This window comes from Dipodomys spectabilis, unplaced genomic scaffold (assembly GCF_019054845.1).
Source record: "Dipodomys spectabilis isolate Male_0828 unplaced genomic scaffold, ASM1905484v1 ptg000188l, whole genome shotgun sequence".
Taxonomy (NCBI): Eukaryota; Metazoa; Chordata; class Mammalia; order Rodentia; family Heteromyidae; genus Dipodomys; species Dipodomys spectabilis.
In genome coordinates, this window is record NW_024870865.1 from 961,855 (window position 1) to 988,905 (window position 27,051).

Genomic DNA, 27,051 nt, shown 5'->3' on the forward strand with positions numbered 1-27,051 from the left:
ATTTGTAATTCCTTATGAGAATCAAAACTTCAGTAGACTTTAGCTGAGTTTGTGGTAACATAAGTCAAAATTTTATTGAGTTACCTGTGTTCCAAGTTATAGAGATACACAAACCAAATCACAGGTACGGAATTTTCAAGTATGATTCCAGTTTCAAACTTTTCAAGTCAATATTTATCGTGTCTATGTACTGAAAACTCAGTAGTATCAGTGAACTTGTTTAGTCTATTAATGTTGGCTTAAGTTTATAAAAATGACCTTTTGTTCTCCGCTGCATTTTTCAGTTTTTGGATGTGAATATTTAAGAGAGATAATAGTAGTAAATGAGTAGAAAAATATCTGATATACTGGGCACTAGTGCACAAACCTGTAAATCCTAGCTACTCAGGAGGCTGATATCTGCAGATAGGGTTCAAAGCCAGCTCACACAGAAAAGTCCAAGAGACTCTCATCTCCAATTTACCAGCAAAATACTGGAAATGGAGATGTGGCTCAAGAGGTAACCATGAGCAGAAAAAGCCAAACAAGCATACAAGACCCTGAGTTCAAGGCCCAGTACTGGCCTGAGTTCAAGCTCCAATACTGACAAGAAAAGGAAGGAGGGAGAGAGAGAATAAATACCTCACAAACCATTAGAGAATGACATCGGGAGTGGTTATTGTTATATAGAAGAAGTACATATTCATGGTTGCAAGTTTGGAAATACAAATATGAAGGAGAATCACTCAGAGATAAGGTTCTGGCTTGACCCTACTTATTGGAAAGATTTATTAAGTAACAGTCATACTGTAGTAATGGGTCATATCCTTGGCTAATAACAAGGAGAATAATTTTTTTAACTATTTGAAACACCAATTAGTAATATCTGGATCTTAGAATTGGTTGAAAATTCTGGTATAACATTGTGTTCCAGATCACTTTAGTAGTAACCATTTTCTGTTCTTTGGAAGTAATATAACTTTAAAATTATTTTATCCAATTGATGTTTGATTTAAAACAAAAATTACTCAACCCATCTCATCCAAATTATTAACCCTCAAGTAACAAAAAATTCTATTTGTGATTTCAAAAAAGTGAAAGTCTCGATTTCATGGAAACTTGCATACTTTTTACAAACATGATGTGTAAATTGCAAATTGGAGGTTCTAAAAATCTTTGTCTATCCTTAAGCACATTTTTATGCGTATTTTTCAGATTTGCCCCACAACTTCGTAATTAACTATTTTATCTTAGAATTGGGGAGATATAATGGTTGTCAATTTTATTTCAAACTATGGAAAGTTTCCAAATTTATGTTTTCTATAAACATGTTTTGGAAAAAAACCATTAAGATAAGAATTTAGAACAAGTCTATGATATTCTGAGAAATAGTCTGAGAGGCAGTGGAGTGGAATAGTAAACTTTGAGACTTGGAAGTCAGACAGTTGTGGGTTCAAATCCTTGCTCTGCCATTTATTAACTGTATGATTTGGAGCAGGTTGCTTAGTTCCTGTGACTCTTAGGTCCTATGTATATATATTGAAGATAATGGCAGTATTGTGAGTTCTACATAAGGCAAAAATACTGAGGATTCTCTCCTGTAATAACTTTATCTATGCCATTTAAGTCATTTTAATGCCTTTCATAATGTTAAGGTACAGTGACAACTTCATACTGAAAATAAGAATGAGTTCTCCACTTTGTCTCAGGAGTTTTGAAAACCCAGAAAATGTGTCTGAAAATTGGAATATTCTCATTTTTCCTCTAGAGACAGGCTCTGCATGTAGTCATATGCATACACTCCTCCTTGGAGCTGTGAGAACTTAATTCAATTTGTAGCAGAAAATTTGCCTGGTAACTTTAGGCCTTTGTGGAAAACTTGATTGGCTTTTGACTTAGTTCTGACAGAAACAGGAAAAATACAGTAGTATGAAAACCAGATGTGACCATTGTAACTTACAGAAAGGTGTTTTAAGTTATAGTGCTACTCTATCCAGCTGAGGAAAAATCCTTTGGTATGAAACTGCATAAAACATGTCTGGTTTATACTTCACTCTCTGTTCTTTAAGAATTTCATCTCAACAGTAAGCCTAATATTTTCAAAACTTTTCAGTTTGTTCTGGAAACACTATGAACAGATATCTTTGTATATATGCTATCAGCTTTTTGAGTCGAGACTTCTTCAAACTCTAGAAATCTCATCAGCGATGGAGTCACTCTCGCCTCTTTGCAAGTGAGCCCTGTGCTGGTGCAGAGGCTCATGTGCAGCACCCATGCTTGGGCGAACCGTCTGCACCAGCACAGGGACTGCATGGCCGGACGGGGCCGGCATCCATGCATGCCTTGCATTTCTCCAGCCAAAGGGATGTTAGCATAGATACTGCATGTTTAAAAATTGAACACAGACTAGAGCATGTTTCAATTTTTAAAGAGCTCTTTATTAAGTATGCATGCCCCAAATCAGGGACCTATAGTATATACACAATTCTGAACTATATATAACATGACCTACATTAGCCTACAATCTAATAAGCCACGGTATCCTTAATTATACACTTAAAACTAAGTAAGGTCTGGATCTTGCTAGGACCAGGCAGTGTGTGTGTGAATTGTGGAGGGGACAGAGGATGCGCATAGCCACTGCCACGTGTGTACGCACACCAAGACTGAGTGGGGTCTGGTCACGTGCAGCAGGTTTTCACAGAACCATCTTTAGTGTAAACAACGAAATATTTTTCTTCTGAAACAGAGCATCTTCTCCCTGAAGAGATCGTATCACCTTTGCAGAATGCTGAGATATGATTCTTAGAGTAGTAAGTTTTTCAAAAGTTTCCTTAAGTTGCCGTAAGAGTGCGTGTGTCATTGCGTCCACTCCCGGTGTGTCAGGCAGCAGTGGCTTCATAGGTTTTTTTTCAGAATGTTCTCTTCCTGCCTTCTTAGAAAGTACAGTAGCCTTCATCTTAAGATAATAATTTAACTTGCCAGTATCGCGGAAGCAAACAGGAGAGAGCTTATCTTAAGACGTTCCCTTGTGCCAGTGACACCCTGAGAAACCACGGCCTTTCTGTGGCTGCCGTTATCACCCCCACCCCTGGGAAACAAATGTCACCATGGAACATGCAGAACTACAAAGTGACTTACATCTGATCATTCGACTGTTCAGGCAAACTTGTACTTTCTTGTCAGTATAGAGAGAGAAACATATTTCCAACTGTTTTCCTGTCACCCATCTATACTAGATGTCACATTAAAAGAATATTTTTTAAGAGGCAAAGGCTGGGTGGTGCTTGCCTATCACCCCAGTACTTGGGAGGCTGTAGCAAGAAGGCAGTGAGTTTAAGATCAGCCTGGGCTATGAAGCAAAAGAAACAGATTTGGAACAGAGGCAGATTTTTTTACATTGAAAGGCAGATTGGAAGTGGTGATCGGTACTGGTCAGGTTTGTTTACTGCAGTATATGTGATAAGTAGAGCTAAGTCTCTCTTCCCTCGCTGTTGCCTCCTCCTGCTTTCCACATGGGGCTGGAAGAGGAGCTCGAGTGTGGCTTGAAGTGCTGGTGTGGATCTAGAGGCAAAGAAGGACGCGTATGACCCGCTCAGGATTGTTTGCACCATTGTCTGTGAGCAAAGCAGAAGCTCAGTCTCTTGGTGTAGTCAAAACAAAGCCCATGTGTGTGCAGACCCCTAAGTTTACATCACAGCGGAGGGCAGTAATAATGATCCGCCAGGCAAGAGAGGTTCAGTATGTTTGTTACACTTCAGTGCCACAGACTTTGCCTTAGCTCTCTCTTATTGCTTGGAGCAGCTAGTGTAGAACCAAGGGCTTATTTCTTTTATATCCCTTTAGGGTCATGTCTTCCTCTCTGAACATTCTTCCCAACAACTGTTGGGAAGGTGTTTCCTTTGCCATCAGTCCTCAAAGGGTTTGTGCTGGCTTCTCACAGAGGAGGGAACAAATGGTGTTAGCTCTATCCAGTGTCACCACAGCCTCGCTCTGTAGTTACCACCTGGTGTTTTGTTTTGTTTCTCTTCCAGAGTGAAAGAATTGAAAAAGGCCAAGGAACTTGAAGACATACAGCAGCATCCCTTAGCAATGTGACATTGCTTTTCAGACTGTTTTCATTTCTGTTTTTAGCAGAGACATGCAACAACTACACACATGCGCACACGCACACACACGCACACACACACACAATCCCTCTGCAGTTTGGGGAGATCAGCTGCAGGATTTTAACGGAATGTTTTGGTCATTGCATTTGCACTTTCATGGACAACTTTTAATTTGATCAGCAAGACATCTTGGAACTCAATCTTCTGTTGGATCATAGGAAAACAAGACACCAGGAGGAATCGAAAGAGGCTTCCTCTTCTTAGGAAGAAGTGGTTTTCCTTCTCATATAGGGCTGTATTCAAACATCGTGTGGAACTGTACAAATATTTATACCAAAAATATAGATAAGAAAAGGTGGGGAAACACTAGCAACACAAAGGATTGCTGGGCCTGCACCTGCCGGTTATTTCCAAGAAGCTGAACCCTTGGGATTGATTCTCAGTGGAGGGCATAGATCACACAAACGTTTATCGGGTCCGCGTGTTCTCATTTCCTTCACTGTTTTGTTTGTTAGGGGTTTTGTTTGTTTGTTTGTTTTAATCTCTACAGCACACTTAATGCAACTTCTAAAATCTGCAGGTTGTTCATGTCTTGTGGAAGTTTGCAGAGGGCGGGTGTGTGGTAAACGGGTAATGCATGGGAGATAGGAGAAACAGCTTTCAGAGTTGACATTTCTTTTCTTGCCCTTGCACCTCCGAAGAACCTGCGAGGAGTCGTCACCTTGTCCCTTTCTCGTGTCCAGCACTTTAATTTTGGGCCTTACTTTCATGTGCAATGAGAATTACTTAAGAATTGGTAAAGCATGTAGCCTTTTTAGTAACCTTGGAAACATTTGTCGTTCCAAGGAATCATAAACTTTGCCTGGACATTTGCCACCTAAACGACCAGTGTGGTGCTGCATTCTGGCCAGTAAATTCCATGTGTTTGGCTCTATCTCATCCAAACCGAGTGGTCTCCATGTATATATAGAAGGTAGAAATGAAAAGTGAGAAAATATTTGAAAGGGATTATATTAATTGCTAAATATTTTATTCACAAAGATCAATAACATGGCAAGATAAAATTATCTGTATAGTTTTGTCTGAATGAGGGAGAAAAAAGTGGATGTATTGTTTGTATATATTGTATATATTAAAACAAAGAGATATGTGCATGAAATCAAGAAAAAGAAATGAGCAAAAGCAAAGCATTAGTGGCTATGGTCTGTAAAATGAAACAAAAAAACTTTATTTCACTATAAGAGTACTTTATTTTAAATGTTCTTTAGAAGAACATTTTGCTAACGCATGATTAAACTGCAAAAAATAAAAGAGCTACTGTATTTAGACTTAGGAAAAAAAGGCAGAGTAACATTACTTAAAAAAAGGATATGTTTACATTTAATTTTGGCTACCAGGAGTTTAGTTTATATTATTTAAAATTCTTTTGCCAACGGTGCCAAGTAATGTGAATGCTAATATTGCTTGAGAAAATTAAGTTACTTTTGCAAAACAGATAATCCTAAAATGAATCTGTCTATAACTTAACACACCACCCCCTCACTCCAAAAACAAACACTTAGAATAATCAGAACCTGACGAAAGAAGTAAGTAGTGTGAAGAGTAGAAAATGATCACATTTTCATACCATCTGCTGGAAATCAGAAGATGAAATAAAAAACTGCACAAAAAAGTAACGAGAAGTGAAACATACACGTAGACTGGTCTTGTAGGGATGCCATGTGAATTACTATTTCCACATAATGAGGAGCCAAAGAAATCTATTGCTTTTAAAAATTAAACTACTAATGTCAAATGGAGAGAATAAAGCTTGCCATTTGCTGATGCCAGTTTTAAAATTCCCAGGTGACGTTTGAGGATCAGTTGGTATAAAATGAGATGTTTTGACTTGGTTTGGGTGGCCAACTGTGAGTTGTAAACTCAAGGCTTGTTGTGAAGCCTAAAAATATTCACAGAGAAGCTTTTTTTTTTAAACTGGTGTCTTTAGAAGGAAGGCTGATACAAAAAGATTGTGGTAAAAACTGGGGTCAGTACTCTTGGTGCCTTTTCTATAATTGTACTTGTTTTTTAATTCCTTCCTTTCACTGCCAACCTCAAATTACTGTACAGTATATGTCTTTCTGCTTGTGATCAGCTTTGACAATAGTGACAGTCCCACCTCTTGCAGCCACCTGTACACTTGTCAATGGACCTGGCCCGATGTTGTCTTTGTGCGTGGGTTATGTTGCAGCTGTGCTGTCTCCCACATACGATGATTTCCCACAATTTGACCTGTTAGGAAGACACTTGAGTAATCTCAGAAACACACAGTTGCATTCATAACAGGAAAAGAATGTGAGAAGCCAGCTCTTTCAGAATATCCTATATTAATACTGTATTTGGGTACATTTATTCCATTAATTATGGTACAAATAACTAATCTTTTTGACCTGAGTAATGACCTCAGTGGATTTGCTTCAACCCTCACAATTGATTTTTTTTTAATGTTTCACATTGCTCCATTATTAGCCAAATAAGTTAGAAAATTCCAGAACATAGAGACTTACATAGAATTAGGAGGTTCTTATGGAGGAGATAAGAAGTAGGTTCAAAACCTGCCAGTAAAAACTGTGAATCCTAGGTGAGGTAAAAATGCACTTCCACTGAAACAAAGCATTTCTGACCGCTTTTTCTTTGGTTGTGAATCTTCCTTTCGAGTATAAGATGATAGATAGGTAAGCGCAGCTTTCTTGGATAATCTGAAATTCCCAAGTGCCAGGAGTAGGAGTTCATTATAAAATTAATAGCTAATCTTATTCTGTCTCCTGAAGATTTAATTGCTATTCTTGTTACCCATTCGAAATCAGCTGTACTGTGTGAACAAAATCAAGACAATAACACGAACCCCTCTGGCTGCACGGTCGCTTATGGCAGTTCCACACAGTAGTTGGCGCCCAATGGGGGTCCCTGAGACTTGCATGTAAAACTAGTCTAGATGTCTTCTTTTTTTGTAAGTTTTATTTTTGTATTTGTGCATGTAAAGCATCATTGAATCAATGGATCTGTTGAAGAACTCAGCTGCTGGAAACCATGCAAAATGTTTTGAATTGCCCTTAAAATATGGAAAATGTTTTCTGAATGCTTTATATTCTTTCTGCTGTAAATTAAAAATGAAGAAAATTTCCCCATAATATCGGTGTGCTTTGCCTTAACTTGATGGGAATTCCAAAACCCAAGATGTTAAGCGTATTTCAAACCAGATGGGGCAATTTTAAGTATTTCCCTCCTGTCCAGATAATGTATTTTCATACTAAATGGAACCACTTCAGGTATATCCCTGGGGGCGGGGGACAAACAACAGAATCACTTTCCCAGAGCTCTCCATCTATCTTCCATTATTTGTGTAATAAGACAATTCAGTTACTTGAAAAATGATACCAAGCTAACTTTTAGATAAAACATTCTTCGATAGCGTTCGATAGCATTCTTCGTGCTCTGTCTGCTTTGTTTGATCCCCTTAACTGCAGACCCTGTCCTTGTCTCACTAGCAGTCAGTGTCCATCTAATCCATGCCAAATGGTGCATCATGAATCGTCCCAGCTCCAAGTCCTTCAAGGATTTCTGAGCCCACCGAGTGTAGGTGGCATTTGTCTTGTTTGTCTTCACTGGGCTCACGGCACCCCTGCCCTGCCTGCACCTCGGTGGTGCTCGCCACGTCCCTCCACCTCCATGGCTTTTTCCCGGCCTTTGTTCTTCTCTTGCCTGGAGAGTTCTCTTTGGCTACTGAACTCCGGTTCCACCTCCGTGGCTCTCTTCTATTTCCTTTCTCTCCTGCGTTGGAAAAGACACCTTAGTATTTTCTTCTTCCCATCATCTAGAGATCCATTAGTTGAGCTCGGAGTGACTTGCTTGAGGTAGGAGACTATTGGAAGGCATATTCCTGGTAACAAATACACAGCGACGCTCTCCCGTGGGCCCGAATTTGAAGACCTACAGGTGCCAGGAGGGCCGGGGAACACGGGTAAGATCACCGTCCCTAGGGCCGAGCTCTCTCCAGGTTATAGCGATGGGCTGCGCGGTGCAGGTGAGGGGACTAACGACCCGCCGTGTGACAAGCCGCCCTCGGACGGGAGCAAGTCCTGCCGCGTTAGGCAGGAGCACGTACCCCGGGTGGAACTGTCACGACCACAGAAATGGCCCGCTGTCCAACAGTCCCTTTCCAGAGCCTGGACCTCCGTTGGCTACTTTGGCGGACCGCGCTCCCAACGCAGCCCGCGGCCGTGCGGACCCGAAGCCCGGGCAGACCCCGCCGCGGATCCCAGGGGCGCGGAGGCCTCAGCTCGGAGCCCGCCCTCGGCGGGCCACGCCCCCACGCGGCACGCCCCCGGATGCCACGCCCCCCGAGGCCCCGCCCGCTTCCGGAGCGCCGTCCCTGGCCGGGCGCGCCCCGCCCCGGCCCGCTGGTGACGTCACTGCCGCGCCGCCCATCTTCGCGGCCTCCTGTGCCCACTGCGCAGCTCCGCGGACCCTCGGTCGCCCCCGCCAAAATGTGAGTGACGCAATGCGGCGAGGGGCGGGGCGGGCCCTGGAGGTGGCACGGCTCGCGCCGGGGACCCGCGCCCGGGACCCTCGCCCGCACCCCGGGGGCCGCCGCCGCCTCCACCACCGCCCGCCGCCGGGCCGCGGGCCGCGTCGGCGCGGGCCTGCGCGGGGCGCCCGGGGCCGGGGGTGGGCGGCGGCGCCCGGGGTGCCGGCCGCGGACCGGCCGGGAGGACCCTCGGGGAGGGTCACCGGCCCCCGGGGCCCCCGCGGCTGTGGGGCGGACGCGGCGGGCGAGGGCGGGGCCGAGGGCTTCCGGGAGGAAGCGACTGCCCCACCCCGCAGCCATGGCTACTTCCCGGAGGTCCTCCGCGAGGCGGGGCGCCTGCCCGGTGCGGGAGAACCGACCCGGGCCTGCGGTGGGGCCTCTGCCGACCGAGGGCACCGCGGCGCCCCCGGGCCAGGGGAGCAGCTGAGCTCGGGAGGTGGACTTCGCACGCAGTCGGCTCCAGCAAGGAAGCAGTCGTTAGTGGCCCTTGAAAGCCGTTTCCTGTGGTAACACACCAAGAATGTTAGTTAAGAATCACCAGGACTCATGCTCCCCTCCGGCCTGCCCAAAAATGTACCTGATGAGCCTGCTGTGCCAATAAGTGGATCCATGTCCGAGGACCTCGCTTTGCCCATCTGTAAAATGGGGGCAACAGGAGGAGGTGATTCCGTGAGACACTGCTTACCCTGGGGCCTGACCCTTAGCTACCAGCCCCTCTGCTGTCCTGGCCCCTGGTTGTTGACACGTGCAGGTTTAAAAGGATTTAGCTGGACCCTGGTAGGTTATGCCTGAAATCTAGCTACACACAGGCGGAGGATGGTGTTTTGAAGCTAGTCAGGGTAGAAAAGCCTTTGAGACCCTGACCTACAATTAACCACCCCAAAGCTGGAAGTGGAGGTGTAGCTCAAGAGTTAGAGAGCCAGCCAGAGTGAAAAAAAAAAACTAAGGGACAGTGCTAAGGCCTGAATTCAAGACCCAGTAATGACATGAAATAAATACTGTGCAGGTTGCTGGTGGCTCACCCCTGTAATCCTAGCTACTCAGGAGGCTTAGATAGATCTGAGGATTGCAAACTCTTTATCTCCAGTTAACCACCAGAAAATTGGAGGTGGTGCTGTGGCTCAAAGTGGTAGAGCACTAGCCTTGAGCTAAACTGCTCAGGAACAGCACCCAGGCCCCGACTGACAAAAAAAGAAAACTGAATCAGTGACTATTGTTAGCAAAGCACATGCTGAGTACTGTCTTCAACACAGACAAAGAATTCTAAGACCCAAGTTATTAGAGAGGCATGATTTCATGTAGTGTCAAAACCTAGCATTCTGTAAGTCATGGAGGCAAAATAGGACTTCAGAGACAGAGTGAAGGAAAGAAGGCATTTGATGAAGATTGTGAAAAATGAATAATTTTTTGAGAGGAAGCCTTGCTTGTTAGGAGAAAGTACTTCAGTGAGAATCTAATAGAAGCTAGTAAACCTTAATTTTACATTCTGGTCACTTTATCATGTAATATAGTCTTAGAAATTATGGGGGAATTAAAAGTGGCATTAAGAGCCTTGTTCTTTACTGCGGGACTGTTTAGCTGTTTGCTTTAGTTCTGTGTAGGAAATCACCAGGGCTGAGTCTTGTAATAGCATCTCATAATTAGAGAAGTACATTTGTGGTCATGTTTACTCCACTTGCTCCTTTTCAATTTCAGGTCTGCAAGTGTGCCTTCAGGTTCTGGCACTGCCACTGGCAGTAATCGAAGACTACAGCAGACACAAAATCAAGTGGATGAGGTATTATTGCCCCCCTTCTTCTAGTACTGGGGTTTGAACTTAGGGACTCAAACTAAGCTTGGCAGGACTACTACCACTTCAGCCATGCTCCAGGTAATTCAAATAGGATCTGATGGGGTTTTTTGCCTGAGCCAGCCTGACCTGTGATCCTTCTGTTTACCACCTACCCCTCCCACCCCCCATGTAAGTAGGATAAAAAGCACATACCACTGTGACCAACATTTTTGTTGAGATGAAAGTTCCCTACATTTTGTCCAATCTGAACCATGATCTTTATGATCTCTGCTTCCTGAGTAGCTAGGTGTACAGGAGTTAGCCACTGCACCCAGCTCTAAAATTCTACAACACGAAGCAGGAAAGTCAGATTTCCTGGTTTCATCCTCATTTTTTCCCAAATCATATATCTAAAGTATAGAGACTTTTTTCTAGTAATACTCCCCAAGAAGCACTTTATAAAGTAGGGTAATAAAAATTAAAGGATTAGGCCTACAGATTGCTCCAGTGAGGAACAAGGCCTTCTGATCAGGTAACTTTTTCAAAATACTGTGTCATATAGCCTGCTTTACTCGCTGCCTGGCCTGACAGGCTCTCGAGTTCCTCTCTGGTGGTTGCCATGGACACACAGGAGGCAGATGCTGACAAATCGAGATAGCCTGACAAAGCTGTATTTGTAAGGTTTTTGAGCTAGAGGACCTTCACAGCCCTTTTTATTCTACCCTGAATAAGCTGAACTATGCCTAAGACTGAGAAATTCAGACTGGTATTTCTATGTTCCTAAAAACAGTCACTGTCCGAGATTCTTTGGTCTTTCTGCTTATAGCTGCCCTAAAGAATAGAGTTGAGGCTGTTAAATCATGTTTTCATTGGATGGGTCATTAACTTAATTCTGAAACTTTTGCATCTTCATAATGAAACTCATTCTAATTCTGTCCCTTAAAATCAAATTGCAATTGGGTCCTTTTTGTTGGGGGTCAGGTGTACTGGTCCTGGGACTTGAATTCAGGGCCTGGGTGTCCTAAGCTGCTAGAACCACTTGAGCCACAGCTCCATTTCTGACTTTTTAAAAAATAGTTTATTGGAGATAAGAATCTCACAGACTTAGCTTGGGCTGGCTTCAAATAACAATCCTCAAGATTTCAGCTTCTTGAGTAGCTAGGATGAGAGGAGTGAACCACTGCCGCCCAGTGGGTCTTTTGTTGTTGTTGCTTTTTTTTTTGGGGGGGGGGGGGTCCGGTTGTGGGGCCTGAACTCTGGGCCTGGGCGCTGTCCCTCAGCTCTTCAGCTCAAGGCTAGCACTCTACCCCTTGAGCCACAGCACCACTTCCGGCTTTTTTCTTTTTGCTTATGTGGTGCTGAGGAATCGAACCCAGAGCCTCATGCATGCAAGGCAAGCGCTCTACCACTGAGCCACCTTCCCAGCCCTGTTGTTACTTTTTCTTTTATTGAGGTGAAATTCACGTAACATAAAGTGACACCATTTGAAAGCGTACAGCTTAGTGTGTTGATGTATTTCAGTGTACTTAGCATTTGTGCAACTTTACCTCTTTCTACTTTCAGAACTCTTTTCATCCCACTGAGAAGTACCCTGTACTCACTCAGAAATCACTCCTTCGGGCAGTGCCTTCCTAGTAACCTGTAATCTGCCTCTTTCTCTGCATTTGCTTATTCTGGGTATACCATAAAAAAAGAGTTGCCCAACATGACCTTTTTGTGTTGGGTTTCATTCACTCAGCATAATGCTTTCAATATTCCTCCAAGCTGTGGCACAAATCTGGACCTCTTTGGTTCTTGTAGCTGAGTCATAGTCCATAGTACATGTGGGCCACAGTGGTGAGCCACGTATCAGTTAGTAGATATTCAAGCTGCTATGAATAATGCTGCTCAAAAAGCAGCCCAAGACCCCTGTAGCTGGGTCATACTGATGCCATCGTGAGGCACCTGTTTCTCCACATCCACATCAGTATTTGGATGATGGCCATCCTAGTGAACAGGAAGTGGTAGCTCATTGTGGATTTAAATTGCATTGGTGAATGATTAGTGATATTGAATGTATTTCATGCGCTCATTGGCCATTTGCATATCTGAAATAAAAAGAAACTATTCTCGTCCTTTGCCTTTTTACTCAGTACTGAGGTTTGGACTCAGGGCTTTGCACTTACCAAGCGGGAGCTCTACCACTTGAGCTATACCTCCAGCCATTTTTGCTTTTGTTATTTTTTAAAATAGAGTCTAGCTTTTTGCCTTTGCTACATTGGACCTTGTTCCCCCTATTTATGCTTCCTATAGTTGGGATGACAGTCATATGCCATCATGCCCAACCATTTATTATATGAGATGGAGTTTGATGTATGTTTTACCCAGGAAAGCTGGTCTTGAACAATGATCTCCTAATCTCAGCCTCCAGAATGGTTAGGATTATGGTGGGAGCCACCTTGCTCACCCCTTTGACTGCTTTTATTGTTATTGTTTGGCAGTTCTGGGGTTTGAACTGAGGGCCTTGTGCTGGGTAGGCAAGCTCTGCCACTTGAATCATGCCTCCAGCCCTTTTTTTGCTCAGAAATAGGATCTTTTTATTGAAAAGCTGAGAGCTCAAAGCCCTAGGTTCAAGACTCAGTACCAGCACAAAAATAAAAGAGAGAGAAAATAGATAAATTAGGCTGCATAAAAATTAGAAACTTTGTATCGCATCAAAGTGTATTATGACCAACATAGAAGTTATCCACAGAATGGGAGAAGATATCCATAAATGACATCTGATAAAATCTTAATATCCAGAATACATAAAGAACTCTTAGAAGTTAACCAAAAAAAAAAAAAAAAGACAACCTCATTAAAAACCTGGCAGAGGGCCAGGTAGGGTGGTGGCTCACAACTGTAATACCAGAGATTAAGAGTGCCATAGCTGGAGCATAAGCAAAAATTTAGTGAGACCCCCTTGTCCCCATCTCAATCAATCAATCAATAAGCCAGGCCTAGTGGTGTGTGTCAGCCATCCCAGCTAAGCAGGAAGTGGCAGGTAGAAGGATTTTGGCCTAAGGCAGGACTTGGATAGCCCACCGGAAAGGGTACCTCCCCCACCCCCTTTGTTAGGGAAAGCTTGGCTTGAAGTAGTAAAGTGCCAACTGGAAAAAAAAAATAGGTTTCCTTGGGAATATTGGTTCTTCCCTTCCTGACTTGTCATTTACTGTGGTCGGCCTGTTTAGGTGGTGGACATCATGAGGGTCAATGTGGATAAGGTGCTAGAGAGAGACCAGAAGCTCTCTGAGCTAGACGACCGTGCAGACGCCCTGCAGGCTGGAGCTTCTCAATTCGAAACAAGTGCTGCCAAGTTGAAGAGGAAGTACTGGTGGAAGAATTGCAAGGTGATTCTCCTGTGGCTGCCTGCACCCTGGGCCCCTGCTCCCAGAGGGGCAGTGGAGGTTCCACATACTGGGCGTTTCATGAATCTAGGAGTGGTTCAGCTTCCTGCATGGGGACACTTGGGCCGGCACTGAGGGCGCCCCACTTTCTGGCCCACCACTAAGAATCCCCATGTTTTGATCACAAGTGGCATGTACAGCAGGAATATCTCAGACTGCTGCCCCTTCTCAACCCAGACCTCAGCAGTGCCCTGAACAGATGGATAGGAAGACTGCCATTGATGCTGTTGCAGGCAGTCCTGGGAACAGCTCACAGTTAAGGAAAGCACATGCTAGAAAGTTCCATTGGGCCCAACAGAAAAGACACCAGCTGCAGACAGCCTGGCCCCAGTGGATTCTGTAGTTAGACAGTCAGTGTTTCGGGTTCAGATTCCAGTTAGCCTGCCTTCACAAATAAACTCTGAGACACATGGGACCAGCTCAGCAGCCCTCCTGGTGTGGGAAGCGAGTACACATGCAAGCTCCTCTCCAGGGCCTCAGATCACTGGGACACACCTAGGAAACCCCTAAAAGCCTTTAGGCCTTGATAGAATTTATTCCAGTAGGTAGTGCACCTCGGTTTCTCCTGAGGTAACTAGAATAGTAGGTGCCCTTTAGTAAGACATCTGTCTCACACGGCGGCTCTCGTTCTATTTCAGATGTGGGCGATAGGGATTGGCGTCCTGGTGATCATCATCATCATCATCATTGGTGAGTCACTGTGTGTGCATAGATGAGCATGTGTGCAAGAACCAAGTATGAAAGTTCTACCACAAAGGGGAAGGGGGGTTACTTTTTTATTTTGGTCAGTTAAGGGACTTGAACTCAGGGCCTGAACCCTGTCCCTGAGCTTTTTTGCTCAAGGCTAGCATAGCACTCCACCACTCCACTCTACCAGCTCCACTTCTGGCTTTCTGGTAGTTAATTGGAGATATGAGTCTCTTGGACTTTCTGCCCAGCCTGGCTTTAAACCACGATCCTCAGATCTCAGCCTCCTGAGTAGCTAAGATTACAGGCGTGAGCCACTGGTACCCAGTTCCCTGTTCTTGTTTGGCAACTGTTTTACAAACTTGATGGGTTTTATTTATTTCTTGGAGAGGACAGGGCTGATGCCGAGACAGGCTCTTGTTATAAAGCCTAGGTGATACACAAACTCACTATCCTCCCACCTCTACCTCCTGTGCTGGGATTACAAGTGTGTACCACCACACCCAACTAGAATACTTGAGTGTTGTATTATCAATGTCTAACATGTTTATATGAACATAAATCTTTGAGATGATGGAATTTCATATGTGGTAACTAGCCAATTTTCCTCTCTGAATATTTTTCCGTTTGAACTCTGGCCTTTGCACTCTCAATTGGCTTGCCAGCTCTCAGCTGACACACTACCAGTTGACTCACACCTCCAGCCTTGTTTTTTGTTGTTGTTGTTGTTCTGTTTTGTTTTTACTGATTAATTGGAGATGGGTTGACTTGAACTTGTCAGGCTGGCTTTAAGCCATGATCCTATAGATCTCTGCTTCCCGAGTAGCTAGGATTATAATCTGGCTGGCCTGAGCCAGCTCTGAATGATTTCGTTGTTTTTGTTAATATTTTTATTTAATGACTTTGTTGTTGTTATTGTTGTTGTTATGTGGTATTTTTGGAATTGAACCCAGGGCCTCATTCATGCTTGGCAAACACTCTATCACTAAGCCACAATCCCATTCCCTCTGTTTTTAATATCTCTTATTCGTGTGTGTGTGTGTGTGTGTGTGTGTGTGTGTGTGTGTGTGTGTACTGAGGATTAAATTCAGGATCTCAAGCTTGCCAGGCAGAGGTGCTCTACCACTTGAGCCAGGCCCTCAGCACTTTTTTGGGGGGGGATCCAGTCATGGAGCCTGAACTCTGGGCCTGGGCGCTGTCCCTCAGCTCTTCAGCTCAAGGCTAGCGCTCTACCACTTGAGCCACAGCGCCACTTCCGGCTTTTTGGTTTTGCTTATGTGGTGCTGGGGAATTGAACCCAGGGCCTCATGCATGCAAGGCAAGCGCTGTACCACTGAGCCACCTCCCCAGCCCCTTCCCTCAGCACTTTCTTGCTATATTTTTCAGATAGGGTCTTGTGATTTTTTTTTTTTTTTTTTTTTTTTGCCCAGGGCTGGCACACACCTTGATTTTCCTACCCACATCCTTCTGTGTAGCCTGGATTACAGGTGTGATGTAGACAATGGTATTCTCTCTTTGCTAGGTTGTTAGAAGGGGTCTCTTAGTGGAATGTATGGTTACTGCAGCCTTGCTTCAAACTGTAGTCTCCTCCAGAACCTTTTGTCATGAGATTGGCTGTAGTCTCCCCCAGCCCTGTCTATCATGAGATTGGCTATAGTCTCCTCCAGCCCATTTGTCATGAGATTGGCTGTAGCCTCCTCCAGCCCCTTCTGTCATGCGATTGGCCATACGTAGTCTCCTCAAGACCTGTCTGTCACAAGATTGACTGTAATCTTCTCTAGCTGTGTTCTGTCATGAGAATGGTTGTATTCTCCTCCAGTCCCATCTGTTATTAGATTGGCTGTAGTCTCCCCTAGCCCTGTCTGTCATTAGATTGGCTGTACTCTCCTCCAGCCCCAGCTGTCATTAGATTGGTTGTATTCTCCTCCAGCCCTGTCTGTCAAAAGACAAGTCAGGAGTAGGAAGCCAGCCCAGTGGGAGTCCATTCACTTGTAGACCACCGCACAGCACGTGTTGTCACTGTATTTGTATTCAAAGACTAAAGTACCTTTTTCCCTGTTTTTAAATCTCCCCTGCCCTGTAGTGTGGTCTGTCTCTTAATGAAGAGCCGGTGAAACTCAAGCCTGCTGTTGGGAATCCTCTTGAAGACTTTCGACTTAGAACTTGCTCTATTATCAAGCTTACCTACTGTTATTTGTAAAATGATTATTTTTGTTAGTTCACATACAGTTCAGTTTGTAGGAAATGTGCCTTTTTTGGAATATGCACTCCAAACTTGAGGTGTGGCCAGCCCTGCCACATTTTGCACAGTGCCTTTTTGCAGATTCACATGAGGCTGGAGAGGAGTTCTTAAGCCCTGCAGCGTTGTAACCAGACATAATGTCACAAAGTACCTGCATTGCTTCCAGATATGGGAATGGTTCCAAGTTAGCTATCATGGATTGTACCTTCAGAACCACCTTTTAAACCTCACATAACCAGACTTCTATCTGTGCCTTCCAGAAAGAACACTACCATCTATTGCAAACCTGTGACAGTCACAGGCTGTGCCTTATTTTTGATACATTGCTGGTTCCCTAGGCTAGCCCTTTCTTTTTTGTAAGCACTACTGACTCACTGTGTTTCAACCCATGTGCTGGTAAAGAGATAAGCTTTTAGATAGGAAGATGTTTTTCTTCTTTCATATCATTTGCTAAGATCTTACTTTAAGCAGAAAAAAACCTTTTTGAAAAGTTTTTATAGAACTCTATGACCAAAGCTTCTCTTTTGCCAAAAAGCTGAATATAAATAACATATCCTCAGCTCTGTCCCAGACAGATGAATTTAGCAAAGTGCCAAATAGAACTTAAGGTGCCTTTCAGAAGGACAATGTTAATACTTGTACATCTCAGCCTTCCATGCCTGTGAGATGCTGTAGAGAAGGCGGCCTTCCTTCCTGACATGGCTTTTCCCACAGGGGTTAGAAATTCGAGCCTCTTGCCATCTTGTGCTGTGTACTCCAGTGTGCTTTTTAACAATTATGTGACATCAGTTCTGAAGCCCTCAAGTAAGTCCATCTGTGAACTCGATCGTTTCTTGGCCCAGTCTTCAAAGACCAGAGCTTTTGAAATTTGCTTCCTATTTTTACTCACATTCTACTTCCTAAATCAGTCTTCTAATTATGCTTGGGGTAAGGCTTTGGCCACCACGTGCGACTAAACAGTGGACAGCTAACCAGAGACGCTCGCTTTATTCAGTGTCCTACGCTGCACAGGCTGCTGCTTTGGGAGTAGCTGTTGCCATCCGAAAGATGTTTAACATCAGGGTGTGGGCTTAAAGGAAGCAGAGGGAGGAGAAACGCTGCACCTGCTCTATGGTCCTTTCTGTTAGAATACTCTAAAGTTCTGGCTCACACACAAAACCACCACAGCCCAGGAGGCCAGAACACAGTTCTGCTTCTTTAGTACTGCTCCCTAATCTCATTGAAATGACTGGATTTTGTCATGTCTTGCAGTATACCCACTGTGAGAAAGCAGCTGTCAGGGTCAGACCCTCAGTACTCCCAGCCCAGGGGCTCAGGCTGGCCTGACTGAGACCTCCATGCTCTCCCCATGGCCCTGACACCCAGTCCCTAGAACCCACAGGCTCCTGTGTTTACATAATACCTGGCTGTGTCTGTGCATTTAGCTGGGAACCTTCCCAGTGTCATGACCTGAATAAAGCGTTTATAAACAGGAATCTGGCTCCTGTGTTCTTTGTAGTGGGACATATACACAGATATATCTGGTCCACAGCATAAAAAATGGTGTCCCTTGCTCCCCACCTGCATGAATCTCACTTTCTCCTCTCCTTGCACACCATCCCTTCCCAGGTTGGTGTTTTCTACGGCCCCATGTTTAAAGCATGGAGATGAGTGGGGAGCTGTCCCAACTTTGGTCACAAAGTTACCAAAATGTTTGGGATTTGGCTTTCGTGGTGTTTGGGGAGCAACACACACAATTAGACTGCATAGTCAGAGGCACAACTAGATTGCAGTCAGTCGATGATGCTGTATGGGGAGTCTGGGGGGGCTTCTCCAGACAAGCTGCTGTTTTCATCTTTGATGTCTTCCTTCCCTTAAAACACTTCCTCTCTCCCTGTGACCCCTGCTTATGTTTACAATACTTAAAAAACAGAAGGTACTTCCTCAAGTGCTGCAGACCACCATTGAGATTCTCACCTCATCTTGGGGGATGGGGAGGGGAGGAGACTCCCGGGGAAGCTGGCTCAGGGGAAAGCTCAGGACTTCAAGGTGTCCTGCCCCCTTAGGGCAAGTCAAGGTGCTGTTGGGCCCACTCCCTGCCCCCAGCACAGGCCCCTCAGCCACTTTTGAATTCTGCCTTGTCTGAGGCCCTGGGTGAGAGCCAGCTGGCTTCCTTCCCTCTCCCTCCTACCTTCCAATCCGTGAGCCACACTTTACTTTCTCTCCATCTCTAACTTAGCCTTTCTGAACTCACTTTAGGAGACATTCGTGTTTTGTCTTTTTCACACTGTAGACTGGCAGAGTCACAGGGACTTTGTTCCATCATCCTATCCCTTAGAATTACAGCCATCCCTGCTCAGGTGTGTGCCTGGTGTTTGCTAAATGGAAGCAGTTTGGACAAACAACAGAAAGCAGGAAAAACACTTAGAGCTTTCCCTACTCTGTGGCCCATTGTTACTGGGAGGTGTGAGATCCAGGGTGGGGTGCCATTTGGAAAATTAGGCCGTTTATCCAGTACACAACTGATCACTGCATTCTTCCCCTCTCCCTTTATATAGGACTAACTTTCATTGGACAAATAACACCATCTTTGTATACTAGGTAGCAGAAGAGGTGCTGTTCCGCCCTGTACCTCTAGTTTCTCAGAGGGGGCTCTGCATTGGCCTTTCCTGAAGCAGGTCGTGGGGCCTGAACTCAAGGCTACTCTACCACTTAAGCCACAGGACCACTTCCGGTGTTTTTTTTTCCTGCTTATGTGGTGCTAGGAATCGAACCCAGGGCCTCGTGCTTGCAAGGCAAGCGCTCTACCACTGAGCCACCTTCTCAGCCCCTGAAACAGGTCTTTTACAGACACTTCCCTTCCACCATTAGCCAAAAAATCCGAAACTTCAGGTAGGAATGAGGCGTGAACATGGGCCTGCATTTTACCGGGGTTGCTTTGGGCGCGCCTCCTCCAAGGCCACCTCACTCCCCACTTGTTGAGGAGAGAACAAGGTTAGGAGAGATGCACTCAGGAAGACCGGAAGCTATGCAAAGGTCCCTGCTCCCCAGGGGCAGACAGAGCCCCCTGGAGAGCACGAGGCCACCCTGGGGGAAGGGGCGGGGCCTCTGCTCACGTGGCTGCTCACGCCTCTCAGGCCCGCCTCCACGTGACTGGCAGCTCCTGTGTCCTATCACGGCTACTCCGGCTGCACGGCCCCGCCTCTTGGAGGTGGCGCCGGGGACTCGCACGGTCCAGGCCCGGGTGTCCTGGGGGCCACTCCGCCCCCTGCCCACGCGCTGCCAGCCAGGATTGGGCGGGCGCCGCCCCCTGCCGGACTCCCGCGTTATGTAACTCGCTCTGGGGCCTCGTCGTCTGCGATTATGTAACCCTGGCGCCCCGGCTCGGGGCCCGCCCTCTGGCCAATGGGAGCCCGCTGCTGGTCGCGGCGGCCAATCGCGCGGTTCCGGGGCGGAGCCGGGTCCCGTGGCGCTCGGGGGGCGCGGGCCCGAGGACGCCCGGCACGCGGCGGGCCTCGAGACCCGGCGGCGCCGCCCGCGGGCGGGCGAGGGCGGCCGCCAGGGCTGGGCGAGCGCTCGCGCGGGGTGCAGCCTGCAGGCCGGGCGGTCCTCCGGCGACCCCGGAACGCGGCGCCGCAGAGCCGCCCTCGGCGGGCCCGTGGGTCGAGGCGCCGACTTTGCGGAGCTGACGGCGGTAAAGTTGGGTCGCCGCCGCCCCCTCCCTCCAGGCCGGGACCTCGGACGCCGCCAGCGGAAGGGCCCTCGGGGGAGCGGCCGGTGGCCGAGCCCGCCCGCCCGCCATGGCCGCGACGCCGGGGACGCCGGCTGCCAAGTGAGGCGCAGGACCGAGGGCAGCATGGACCCCCGGCGCGAGCCCGGCGCGCCGCGGCCCGGCCCGGGGCAGGGCGAGCACCCGCGGCGAGGCCCCGGCGCGGACGGCAGCCACAGGTGACACCCCGAGCCGGCGCCGCGCCCCCAAAACCGGGAGGGGGAGCGGCCCCGGGCCCCTGCCGCCCCGCGCGGCAGCCTGGCGTCACCGGCAGGGCCCGGGCCCCGGCGTGGCAGGACGGGCCCGGGGCCCCGGGGCAAGAATGGAAGGCAGTGGGGAAACGCACCCAGGCTACCTGGGAGAGGAAGGGAATAAACCTGTGACCCCTCACCACCCCTGCGCTCCGAGACGGGCCCTTGCACGGGGGTAATAGCATTTTTCTTCATCTTCCAGTGAGCAAGAAGATCGAAACAAGGTTTCTGGAGAACTCATAACAGTTGTCCAAGAGATGAAAAAGTACTTGCCAGCGGAGAGACGTAATAAACCCAGCACCCTCGATGCCCTCAACTACGCCCTGCGCTGCGTCCACAGTGTACAAGGTAAAGGTAGTGCAGAGACTAGGTGACCTTCAAAAACAGCCTGCTGCTCGGCCTCGGTGGGGCTCTTGGTAGAAAACAAGCAACTCGAACACTGATGATGTCATTAGTGCCTTCATTTTTCAAAGTTGAAAGACTTGGGGAACATGATTGGTCCCTTAGTTTAGTACCTTTGCAATGGTTTTGCTGATCTGTGGCCAGAGCTAGAGCTTAGCATAAGCACATTCATTCTCAGTTCAGTGCCAGTGGCTCACGCCTATCATCCTAGCTACTCAATAGGCTGAGATTTGAGGATTACAGTTCAAAGCCAAACTAGAAGCTAGGTGCTGCAGGTGGCTCACACCTGTATTCCTAGTGACTCAGTAGGCTGATATTTGAGGACCACAGTTCAAAGCCAGCCTCCACTGAAAAGTCCTTGTGAGACTCTTATCTCCAATTGACTGCCATAAAACCAGAAGTGATGCTGTGGCTCAAACTGGTAGACACTAGCCTTGAGCAATAAAGCTGGGGGATGGCGCCCAGGCCCTGAGTTCAAGCCCTGCAGCAAACAATGAAACACAGAGAGAGAGAGAGAGACAGGAAAGAGCTAGAAGTGGAACTATGGCTCAAGTGGTAGAGTACGAACCTTGAGCAAAAAAGCTAAGCAAGAGCACCTAGTTCCAAGTTCAAGCCCCAGTACACACATACCACACAGAAACATTATTTAGGGCTGGAGATGTAGCTTAATGATAGGCGCTTGCCTAGCATGTGTAAGGTACTAGAGTGGATAGATCCACAGTACTTGTCAAAAAGAAAGAGGGAGAGAGAAGGGAAGGGTTGTCTCCTATAAAGATTACAGAAGAAAATAAGTTTGACTCATTTTATCTTCCCCTGTCATATGCTTATTTTGATGATCTATCATGAATTTACCAAATTAAAGATGAGCCTTGCACCAGTGTCTAATACCTATCATCTCTAGACACTCAGGCTGAGATACAAGAATCAGAGTTCAAAGCTAGCTAGGCAGAAAATTCCTGGAGGCTCTTGTGTTCAGTTAACAAAATGCTGGACTGGAAGCTTTGTTCAAGTGGTAGAGTGCCAGTTGTGTGGAGAGAGAGGAGGAAAGGCCCTGAGTTCAAGTTCCAGTACCAGCATACACACACAAGAAAAGATAAACAGTTTTAAATACTTATGCCTTTTTCTCTGACTTTTTTCATAAAAAAGTCATAGCACAAACATAAGTGCATAGTTTCTGAAAGTCTGTGTTTCCACAGTAAATGACGTATCAGATGTATGTATCTGAACATTTGGTTTCGTTAACTTTTTTGTTTTTGTCTGTCCTGGGGCTTGAACTCAGGGCCTGGGCACTGTCCTTGAGCTCTTTTCCTCAAGGTTAGCACTGTACCATTTGGAGCCACAGCTCCACTTGCAATTTTCTGATAGTTAATTGGACTTTTCAGCCCAGGCTGGCTTTGAACTGCAATCCTCAGCCTTTTGAGTAGTTGGAATTACAGGCCTGAGCCATGAGTATGCCCTGCTTCATTAACTTGTTTTAGTTTAATTCAGTACGTCTTGCTCCCTGTGAGCTAGAGCATTCAGAATTCATAAAGTTCACAATCCTGGGTTTTGCAGCTGTCAGTATTTTATATGCTAGCAGGAAATGATCTGGTTTTGAGGGAAGCACACTTATGGTATCTATGTCCTAAGAAAATAAGCCAGCTTAATAGTGCTAAGTGTAAGTGTTATGATTTTGTTGTCACTAGACTACCTGTTTATTTCCCTGTGTTTCTTAGCAAACAGTGAATTTTTCCAGATTCTCAGTCCATATGGAGCAGCCCGGGCAGACATGACTGCGTACAGTCTGGAGGAGCTGGCCACTGTGGTTTCCCAGCACACTTTCAAGAACACAGTAAGAGCTCAGGCCTTTTGCCCTCTCCACTCAGGTGACCTTTCCAGATGACCACCCCTAATTGCCAATTAAAAAGAATCACCTGGGATTGGAGGCGTGGCTCCGTTGCTGGATCCCTAGCCAGTGAGCAAAAGCATCAAGAACCAAGTTCAAGTCTTGGTCTTGGACCTAAAAAAAAAAACACTGAAAGTTTGGCTAACCAACAATTGGAAGTGAACTAAGGAGAAACTTGCTAAAAAAGACACTTAGCTGTTTCTCCTGCCCTTGATAAAGAAAATGTTTTAAGAAACAGAAGCAGCAGGTTGTATGCTGTGTCACGGTTTCATTTGCTTTGGTTGTTAGTTGCTTCTGTCTTAGCATCCTTTACCTCTCTCAAATGAAGAAAAGCTCTGCAGAGTAATTTCCTGCATCTTATCTAATCTCCAAATTGTTGATTTCTATTTATATCATTCTTAGTTCCAATACCTACTACAAGTTGTAACAACTGGATTTTGTAGAACAGGTGAGTTGAGATGTTGTAAATTTTTTTTGTGAAAATGTAGAAGAGCCCTTTAGTGTATCTTTTTTAAATGTCCTCTTGATGATAATTAAGCCTCATTGATCCACTGGAGCTCACTTAACTTGATGTTTAGACCCCTAGCATCATTATAACAATGACTTTATGATGTTGCAATATGACCTATACATTGTTATAATGGAGCTTATTTTACTAACTACTATGTACTCAGAGTATAGTAGTAAGAGCTATGGAGATTAAAAAGATTAAAAAAATTGCTCTCTAAAATCTTTATGATAAGCTGGGTACCAGCGGCTCATACCTGTAAAGAGGCTGAGATCTGAGGATCTGGGTTTGAAGCCAGCCTGGGCAGAAAAGTCCCCATGAGCCTTAACTCCAGTTAACTATTCAAAAACTGGAAGTGGTTCTGTGGCTCAAATGATAGGGTAGAGCAAGAGCCTTCAGCACAAAGAAGCTCAGGGACAATGCCCAGGCCCTGAATTCAAATCTTACAACTGTCAAAAAAATAAAATTTATGATAAAGCTAGAGAGGAACTCATAGCAATGCTAGCAAACATGGCATTTACACATCTTAACAAACTAGGAACAAGTCAGAGTGCAGTTCGTATGTATTGATGTCTCTCTCCAGGATGATCTTGAACTTGGTTTTAAAGCACAGACTATATTGCTCAGAAGTCAGTCCCTCTGGGAGTAAAGCCCAGTTTGTAAAGGAGAAAATCAGAAATCTGTGCCATGAGTGTGTTTGGTTAGTGTAGGAGGAGTTAGTGGTTTTGGGAAAGAAGTGAGGCCTACAGAAGTTACAGTGAAGGTTCTGTGATCATTTAAAAGAAGCAAATATAGAAAACTAGGGAGGTGTGTTGTCTCTGTAGGACACATGTTGCATGCTAGGCTGTTGATTATGGTAGAAATTAGAAGAAATTTACTTTCCAGGCAACATTGCATCTCAGAGTTTGCCTTCATTCTCTGTGCTTTCACAGGATTCCTTTGCGGCAGTATTTTCATTTCTCTCTGGAAGGCTGGTGCACATTTCTGAACAGGCAGCTTTGATTCTGAACTGTAAGAAAGATTTCCTGGAATCCTCTCACTTTGTTGACCTGCTCGCTCCACAAGACGTGAAGGTGTTCTACACGCACACAGCTCGAGCTCAGCTTCCTGTCTGGAACAGCTGGACCCGAGGAGGTATGGGGCCAGGGGCCAGGGACCAGGGTTTGATGACCACTGCCCCCAACTCAGACCTGATCTTACAGAAGGCGTGCAGAGCGTAATGCATTGTTCAGAACATGAAAACTATATGGTGCCAGGATGCAACCAGAAACAGTACAGACAGAGCATGTGGCTTGCCAGCTCCTTCATGTTTTCCTTGAGCAGCCCCCGTGTGTTCTCAGCCATGGCACACTCAGCCCTTTCATCTTGCTGGTGATGCTCGCTGTGGTATAAAAACTTAATGTATTCTGAAATGATAATGGTGTGACATGTGTCTAGTTGCCACGTAATGTCTTTTTGCCATATAAATCTCAAGAATTCTGGCTCTGACCAAGAGCAGTTTGTAATCCTCACACCCACTGTAAGGTTGCACTCATGTTCTGATTTTCAGTCTTTTCCTTTGAGCTTAGAGGAATGAGGGTACAGGAATCTATACACTCAGCTATCATTGGCCTTTAGATACTATGTTAGAACATGTCTTTACACAGTGATGGTTAAATGAGCCTCTCAGACGGCTCTGATGCTGTTTCTTCAGCACCCATTTTCAGAAACAAGAATTCACTTATTATCTGGGTGTTGAATGCCTCATGAGCTCGTGGACACTGAGGTCACATAGTCTCCTCGCAGTACTGCTGGGGCTAGCAGTGAATGCAGTTAGAGTTCAGGGCCTATGCCACAGAGAAGCAGTGTGAGCATATTTATTACAGGACAGGGTCTTTTCTGATTGTTCCTATAATCCTTTCCTTAGAATCGCACAAGACCTGGCCTCCTTCGCTATTTTAGTTCTGTAGGAATCTTATGGTTTATGAAGCCTACAGGGCATATTTTTTAAACTGCTCCATTTTTCATGGGTCTTTTTACCTAGGACTTTTTGCTTCAGTACACAAATGCCCCAAAATATCAGAAAGATCTCCTAGAAGACATACAAATAAGCTGGACACTGGTGGACTCACGCCTGTAATCCTAGTTACTAAGAAGGCTGAGATCTGAGGATCACAGTTCAAAGCCAGCCCGGGCAGGAAAGTCTGTGAGACCCTTCTAAACCACCAGAAAATCAGAAGTGGCTCAAGTGGTAGAGTGCTTGCCTTGAGCTGAAGAGCTTAGGGATAGCGTCTAGGCCCAGAGTTCAAGCTCCACAACCAACCAAAAAAAAAAAGGTGGGGAGGGGGGCTGGGAAGGTGGGGAGGGGGTAGACTTGCTTTGCATGCATGAGGCCCTGGGTTCGAGTCCTCAGCACCACATAAGCAAAAAGTAAAACTGGAAGTGGCTCTGTGGCTCAAGTGGTAGAGCACTAGCCTTGAGCTGAAGAGCTGAGGGATAGTGCCCAGGCCCAGAGTTCAGGCCCCATGACTGGATCCCCCCCAAAAAAGAAGAAGAAGAAGAAATAATCAGCAAATACTTGTGTGAAAAGGTTCAGCTTCCTCACTTGACCCTAAAGTAGGCAAATTTATTTCTAAATTGCCACCTTATAAATCAGTGACTTTAGTGCAGACTGTTCGCCTGAGCATAAGAAAACATAAGTAACACTGTAAGGTAGTACAGTTTTCTGGAAATTAGCAATAATGATGAGAGGCAAAATGATTATTCCAGTTGAGCTAGAACACAACACATTGAATGTTTCTGAAGAGCCAGGCACCAGTGGTTCATGCCTATAATCCTAGCTCCTCAGGAGGCTGGGAAACCAGCCTAGGTAGAGAATTCCAAGACTCCACCTCCAAAACCGTTAGCAATAAGCAGGGAGGTATGCTAGAGATATAGCTCAAAAGGTAGAGTACTAGCTAAGCAATTGTGAGGCCCTGAGTTCCAGCTGTGTCGCTAGCACACACACACATACAAAAAAAAAAATCCTAAGTGAAAAACTCAAATTTATATATCGTAGAGCTAAAAGTGGAAAATAGTTTAAATTTCCAATTACTGAGAAATGTCCACACTATTTCAGTGAAATAGACTATTAACTGGCAAAATAATTGTCATCAAAGGATCATTATGGTAACATTTAAAGTAATGAATGTAGCGAAAATAAGGATAAGACTATTAGAAGTAATGAAGAAGTAAAAGGCAGATGCTCTGTGTTGCCTAAGGGTTGCTGGAGACTAGCAAAGCCTACTAAAGAGTGCACTTTCAATCAAGAGCAGCTGTCTTTAAGGAAAATGGTTTGTTAATTTGGTGTTAGAGCGAGCTTGAGTCCCTGAGCAGAGCTGCCGTAGGCAGGGAGAGTGACAGCCGTTCTCTATTTCAGCATCCCAGTATGAATATGCCCCGGTGAAACCCTTCTTCTGCAGGATCCGGTGAGTACACACCTGTGGGGACCAAAAATGG

General features: G+C 45.8%; 3 protein-coding genes and 1 non-coding gene across 7 annotated transcripts in view; 3 read left to right on the forward strand and 1 right to left on the reverse strand.

Annotated features, from left to right (window-relative positions):
- Camta1 (calmodulin binding transcription activator 1) overlaps nt 1–6,053 on the forward strand; it is a 731,341-nt gene extending 725,288 nt beyond the window's left edge. The window contains 1 exon segment of the mRNA XM_042695784.1: nt 4,014–6,053. Within this exon segment, the coding sequence (XP_042551718.1) occupies nt 4,014–4,077 (64 nt within the window). The 3' untranslated portion in view covers nt 4,078–6,053.
- Nucleotides 6,054–8,497: 2,444 nt separating this feature from the next.
- Vamp3 (vesicle associated membrane protein 3) lies at nt 8,498–18,252 on the forward strand. Its single transcript, XM_042695785.1, has 5 exons — nt 8,498–8,616; nt 10,351–10,432; nt 13,636–13,794; nt 14,490–14,541; nt 16,622–18,252. Coding segments are annotated over exons 1-5 (312 nt in total). The 5' UTR covers nt 8,498–8,614; the 3' UTR covers nt 16,639–18,252.
- A 1,263-nt stretch (nt 18,253–19,515) lies between these two features.
- Trnaa-ugc lies at nt 19,516–19,579 on the reverse strand. The gene has a single exon. It is a non-coding gene; the product is annotated as a tRNA-Ala (tRNA).
- A 788-nt stretch (nt 19,580–20,367) lies between these two features.
- Per3 (period circadian regulator 3) overlaps nt 20,368–27,051 on the forward strand; it is a 41,260-nt gene continuing 34,576 nt past the window's right edge. For 3 of the 4 annotated variants that reach the window (XR_006149948.1, XM_042695671.1, XM_042695673.1), the window contains exons 1-5: nt 20,368–20,707; nt 20,982–21,127; nt 22,897–23,012; nt 24,507–24,708; nt 26,972–27,020. Coding sequence is in view for 3 of the 4 variants with exons in the window: in XM_042695671.1 (XP_042551605.1) it covers nt 20,616–20,707; nt 20,982–21,127; nt 22,897–23,012; nt 24,507–24,708; nt 26,972–27,020 (605 nt within the window). In the remaining variant the exon portion in view is untranslated. Of the gene's footprint in view, nt 20,708–20,981; nt 21,128–22,896; nt 23,013–24,506; nt 24,709–26,971; nt 27,021–27,051 lie in introns of those variants that run through there. The other variant, XM_042695674.1, reaches the window with a different exon arrangement.

Coding starts and splice junctions, on each gene's coding strand:
- Vamp3 (XM_042695785.1), top strand. Junction 10,433..13,635: donor CACAAAATCAAGTGGATGAG/GTATTATTGCCC, acceptor CGGCCTGTTTAG/GTGGTGGACATCATGAGGGT. Junction 13,795..14,489: donor ACTGGTGGAAGAATTGCAAG/GTGATTCTCCTG, acceptor GTTCTATTTCAG/ATGTGGGCGATAGGGATTGG.